Source organism: Solanum pennellii, chromosome 11 (assembly GCF_001406875.1).
Source record: "Solanum pennellii chromosome 11, SPENNV200".
In the NCBI taxonomy this organism is placed as follows: Eukaryota; Viridiplantae; Streptophyta; class Magnoliopsida; order Solanales; family Solanaceae; genus Solanum; species Solanum pennellii.
Window position 1 is genome coordinate 25,989,511 of NC_028647.1, and position 6,239 is coordinate 25,995,749.

A 6,239-nucleotide genomic window follows, 5' to 3' on the forward strand; every position below is an offset into this window, starting at 1 on the left:
CAGGCCTACCCTTGGCACAAAAGGGTCACATGCATGATTAGGACGCGATATATGTGTGTTAACTGCTTATGTTATGTTTCTATGAATGAGGATATCGTAAACTAACTCCTATCTAGAAATTTCCAAATAATATACAGAAGCCACTATTTCAAGATGTCCGACCAAAATTTCCAAGTCTTGAGTCTCTCACTCAAAAGACCTCCCCCTATACTACAAATCCTAAAACATTAGTCTACCGTCTCTGGAAAGGGAAATCACTGCTATGGAAAAAGTTAAGAACATCCAGATGGAGCTCACTGAAGCAGAACTACAAAGAAAGATTGAACGGATCACTCGGGAAATTCAAGAAGCAAAGGAAGAAGGGCTCAGAGTCGACATAGCCACCGCAATTTACAAAGCTGCAACCGTGATGTTGGATGAGGATCTGGCATCACAGATGAAAGAAAGAATGATGTTGAGATGGAGACAAAAGATTTGCGAGAGAAGTTGGACTTTGGTTGAAAGTGAAAGTATAGAAGCGAGAGACGCGAGGATAGATTTGGAGGTCTGTCTCAGATAGCGCATTCGGATGCGTACTGGGTCAACACGACGAGACATGAAAGAAGGAGAGGGCTATCTACTATATAAGCAAGAAGTTTACTCCATACGAGTGTCGTTACACTTTGTTGGAGAGAACGTGTTGTGCTTTGACATGGCTTGCCCAGAAGTTGAGACACTATTTGTTTTCGTATACTACATATCTCATTTCCAGAATGGATCCATTGAAGTATATTTTCCAGATTGCGATGCCTACCGAAAATTTAGCTAAATGGCAAATGTTGTTGAGTGAGTTTGATACCGTGTATGTGACTCAGAAGGCAATAAAGGCAGAGGCTTTGGCTGATTATCTTGCTGAAAATCCCGTTGATGAAGAATATGAACCACTTAAGACTTATTTTCACGATGAAGAAGTGTCATTTGTGGGTGATGATATTTCTGAAGCAAATCCAGGTTGGAGTTTATTCATTGACGGAGCGGAAAATCATCAAGGTAAAGGTATTGGAGTAGTCTTAGTGTCAATATCTGGTCAGCACTATCCCATGGCAGCTAAGCTCCGATTTAATTGCACAAACAACATGGCTGAATACGATGCTTGTATATTGGTTTGAAAATGGCCATCAACACGAATGTTTACGAGTTGTTGGTTATTGGAGACTCAGATCTTTTGATTAATCAAGTTCAAGGAGAATGGGTTGTGAAGAACCCGAAGATTATACCTTACGTACAGTATGTGCAGAAATTGTGCAAAAGATTCCGTAAAATCGAGTTCAGACATACTCCCAGAATACAGAATGAATTGGCCGATGCTCTTTCCACCATCGCTTCTATGATTAAACATCCGGATACTGATTATATTGATCCTCTGGATATAGAGTTGAAAGAACATCCAGTCTATTATTCCCATGTTGAAGCAGAACCAGACGGTTTGCCTTGGTATTTTGACATAAAGAGGTACTTGGAGTCTAGAACTTATCCTGAAGACGCTACGTCCAATCAGAAGAAGTCGATACGCCGTATGGATCTCAATTTCTTTCTAAGTGGGGAAGTCCTTTATAGGAGGACTCCATATTTGGGTCTTCTAAGATGTGTGGATGCTGTTGAAGCTGTGAAGCTTATTGAACAGATACATGCTGGAGTTTGTGGCACGCATATGAATGGACTCACATTGGACAGAAAGATCCTACGAGCCGGATATTTCTGCATGACTATGGAGAATGATTGTTGCAGTTTTGTGCAAAAATGCCACAGATGTCAAGTGCACGGTGATCTGATACGAGTGCCACCTCACGAACTTAATGCTATGAGTTCACCTAGGCCTTTCGTAGCTTGGAGAATGGATGTCATCGGTCCGATAGAGCCATCCGCTTCTAATGGACACAAATTCATTTTTGTTGCCGTTGATTATTTCACTAAGTGGGTGGAAGCAACTTCTTACAAGTCGGTAACCAAAAAAAGTGGTGGCTGATTTTGGTCACAACAATCTTATTTGCAGATTTGGAGTGACAGAATCCATCATTACCGATAATGGGGCAAATATCAAAAGTTACTTGATGAGAGAAATATGTGAGCAATTTAAAATTACTCATCGAAATTCAACTGCTTATCGTCCTCAAATTAATGGAGCTGTAGAGGTCGCCAATAAGAATATCAAAAAGATTTTGAGGAAAATGATTGACAAGCATCGAGGTTTGCATGAGATGTTACCATATGCTTTATTGGGATACTGCACGACTGTCAGAACATCAATTGGGGCCACTCCATATTTGCTAGTATACGGAACAGAAGCAGTCATACCTGCTGAAGTCGAGATACTGTTTTTGAGAATCATACAAGAAGCTGAGTTGAGTAACGCTGAATGGGTAAGCAAGCGGATTGACCAACTAACTTTGATTGATGACAAGAGAATGGTTGCCGTTTGTCATGGTCAATTGTATAGGCAGAGAATGGTTTGTGCTTTTCACTAGAGAGTAAGAGCCAGGAATTTTGAAGTTGGCCAGTTAGTCCTTAAGCGTATTTGTCCTCATCAAGACGAGTACAAAGGAAAGTTCACACCAAACTGGCAAGGTCCTTACATGGTTCGCAAAGTATTATCTGGAGGTGCTTTGGTCTTGGCAGAGATGGATAGCACTGTATGGCCTAAACCTATCAACTCAGACGCTGTCAAGAGATACTACGTGTGAAGCTTCGTTTTGCATTTCTGTCGTTTACTTGTAATCATTCTGTTTGCTTGTATTTGTTTTGCTTAAATTTTACCTCTTTTGTAATTAACTACGTCTTACCTGAATTCTCAAGAATGAGATACGTAGGCGGCCTATGTCGGCTTCGGTCACCCCATTTATCCCCTTTAAATATTTAATTGTATTTGAACTACGTTCGACCTGAATTCTCAAGAATGGGATACGTAGGCGGCCTATATCGGCCTCGGTTGGTTTTCTTTGTAAATTTTATTCTTGTGAACCTTTGAGGGGAACTATGTTTGACCTGATTCCTGCCTCAACGGGATACGTAGGCGCCACCAGGGTTCGGTCATGTCTTCCGTAAGATTTTCATTTCTTTTTACAATAGAAATTGGGATAGAATTTTGAGAGAAACTCAAACATTCTCGAAAAAGAGATTCTTCCTCAGTAAGTCAAGGCAGAAGACATTTCGAGATTTGTAACTGGGACAGAAATTTTGAGGATGGACTCAAAATTTCAGCATGGGTTTATCTACAAGTCCTGAGCGACTCTGGGAACTCCCCAGCGAATAATAAAATAAGCCTTCAAGCATCAGACTCAAAGAAGTTTGTTAAGCCTGATATGACATGACTTGGCGGAGACCTTTCTAGATACTATTTCTCGAAAAATTTATTTCTCTTAAATTTTCCTTTTTATGTTTCATTTGTTTTGGTATAAAATATTTTGTCTCATCTATCAAGAGTCGGGAGATCGGGAAATCAACCGAAAGTAGCGGGACAAGAAGCAGACAACTGAAGAAATCGACACAGATTAGTTCGTCTTTAAAACAAACAAATTTTCTGTGGACGCAGGTTAATAGCTTTGCTCTGAAATTAGCAAACTCTTCCGGTGGATGAATATGGAGAAGTTAAAGGAGGTGAAAACTAACCCAAAATCAATAGTTTTCCTAGAAGCAGGAAGCATTTTATATCGCTTATGTCAGATACTTGGGAATATGAATTATTTATTTCAATCAATTTCCAAACAACATGAAATTTACAGAGAACGTCCTGCTAGATTCGAAAGAGAATCAAGCGAAAATCTCAAGGAAGAGTTTACGGTTCCCATAAAGGACGTCATTTGCATCATAATGTTGGACATGATAGTACGTATTACCAAGAGGGGTCAGTTATTTTATTATCGATCAAAACGATATACTATCCGGAGGTCGTCTTACCGTTATCATCATCAGAGACGATATGAATAATCATGCATCGCGAGTCAATATCAATGCATCGCGGGAAATCATGCATTGCGAGTCAATATCCATGCATCGCAGAAGATCATGCATTGCGAGTCCAAAATCCATGCATCACAGAAAATCATGCATCGCCGAAGATCATGCATCGCGAGTTAATATCCAGGCATCGCGGAAAATCATGCATCGCGAGTCAATACCAGTGCATCGCGATTCAAAATCCATGCATCGCAGAAAATCACGCATCGCGCAAAATCATGCATCGCGGAAGATCATGCATCGCGGGTTAATTTCCAAGCATCGCGGGAAGATATTCATACCCCACAAGAAATTATGCATCACGAGAAGATTCCATGCCTCACTGAAATTTATGCATCACGAGAAGATTCCATGCCTCGTCGAAATTTAACATCGTGAGAAGATTTTATACCTCGCAGAAATTTAGGCATTGCGAGAAGATTTCATACCTCGCAAAAGTTTATGCATCAATTTCATACCTCACGAAAGTTACGCATTGCGGGAAGATATTCATGCCCCGCAAGAAGGCCCACACAGCTAAAGAGGGAAATCGTGCATCCAAGGAGAAATATTTATCCGTTGGCATCAACTGCATCCCTTTATTCTGATTAAAGACTACAAAAGAAATATCAGCATCACATCAACATTATTTATTTTGACATTAAGTGAAGATTATATTGGAGATTACATTGCAAACACCAGACATAAGCTTTATTTGCTTTACGTTAGACCGATCGAGTTGGCGTCAAATGTCGAGGAGAACAATTGAGTGTCGACATTGTTAAAGGCACTGTCTCCCATCCTAATTGCATTTTTTAAGCTTATGAGTTTTTATCTTAGTCTTTGTCGAGAGCATCCGAAAGGATGAATTCTCCAAAACTACAGGTGCGGACGACGTTAATAAGGACGCAGCACAACGTGAAACTTTTTTTAGCAGCGAACTGGGACACAGTTCAAAGAGGAATGTCAAACTCTTAGGACGCGAGCAAAGGAGCGACTTTCACCACAATCAAACCACACCCTTACCGGAAAGCATGTGGGTTTTCCTTTGAGTTTCGTCAGTTTTTGTCTCGCATCTGGAAATTTTGATCTACCGGAAGCAAGTTTCCTATCTAAGTGACAGTACGCCAAGAGTTTGGAAGTTATGTCCATATAACTTCTTACCTATGGATGTGAGCGCACCACATTCATGTCTATTAAGAAGTTACAGACCTCCTTTTCACACTCGACCTATTTGTCACTTATCCAAAACCAAAGGTTATCTAGCATAATAGATTTCCTTTTCTACCGATCGAGTCGAACTACAAGTGGCCTGAATTCTCATATAGCCTGAGATATGTAGGCAACCCATTTTCGTGGTTCGGCCATAATTCCTAATGTCCTACCAAATCCCTTTTCCTAAAGATGAATATGTGATCGGTCAAAATTGACTTGGTTAATTTCATTTTTCTCAAATTGCTTGCATCAATACAAGTAAATTGAGGGACAGTTGTTGACACCCAATTTTGACCCTTCCCGATAATAATTAATCGACGGGCTTCTTAATTCTAAATGAATTAGAATAATTAGTTTTTATAAAATTCAAATTATTTTTTAGGTTTTATTTAATTTGTTTTGTCACTTTTTGTAATTTTTATAGTTTTTAGATAATATATATATTTTACAAGATTATATATATGATTAGTATAGTTTCGATTATTCAATATCGTCTCGAAAAAGATTTTACTTCTTTTCTAAATTAGTAGTTGTATAGAAGCTTATATTTCACATTATTTTTTTGATAATTACGTCGATTATTTTATTTCGTTAAAATTTAGAAGCTTCTCAATTAATTTTATACAGTCCAAATCTTGGGCATTCTTTTTTTGGCCTTTCTGGAAGCCTAGTTTGTTACTCTTAGAAGATCCAATTTCTCCCAGCCCACCAGAAATTTGAAGCCCAAAACCTTTTTTTTTACTAAACCAACTAGTCCCAAGCCCAATTCCGAATTAATTTCCCCCTCAAGCCCCATATCTCTTTTCTAATTTCCCATATCCAGCCCACGTTAAATCAGCATCCAACTCCAACCTTTTTTTTTTCTCCTCCCCGACCCGACCCTGCTACTTTCCACCCCTCTCTCGTTCCTCTTCGCGCTGAAGGACCTTGAAGCACTGCGTGAAGGCCAAGCGCAGAGCACGCGCCTCATCGAGTTCACAACCATCCTCTCGCGTGAACAACTCTCAATGTCTCTCTTTCCAGTGTATGGCAGGCTGGCGGTTTAGCCTTGC

The 6,239-nt window shown here is 39.7% G+C and overlaps 1 protein-coding gene across 1 annotated transcript; it reads left to right on the top strand.

Moving 5' to 3' along the window:
- The first annotated feature begins 262 nt into the window (after positions 1-262).
- LOC107003772 lies at positions 263-2,720 on the top strand. The gene is made up of 6 exons (XM_015202055.1): positions 263-544; positions 780-902; positions 1,268-1,491; positions 1,597-1,977; positions 2,033-2,399; positions 2,505-2,720. Exons 1-6 carry the CDS (start codon positions 263-265, stop codon positions 2,718-2,720), a joined length of 1,593 nt encoding a protein of 530 aa, XP_015057541.1.
- The last annotated feature ends 3,519 nt before the right edge of the window (positions 2,721-6,239 follow it).

What these genes read in the sequence shown, in the direction of transcription:
- LOC107003772 (XM_015202055.1), top strand. Translation starts at nt 263, where the DNA reads ATGGAAAAAGTTAAGAACATCCAGATGGAGCTCACTGAAGCAGAACTA. An exon ending in ACGCGAGGATAGATTTGGAG is followed by an intron (nt 545 to 779) that starts GTCTGTCTCAGA and finishes TATATTTTCCAG; the next exon opens with ATTGCGATGCCTACCGAAAA. An exon ending in TGGTATTTTGACATAAAGAG is followed by an intron (nt 1,492 to 1,596) that starts GTACTTGGAGTC and finishes AGTCCTTTATAG; the next exon opens with GAGGACTCCATATTTGGGTC.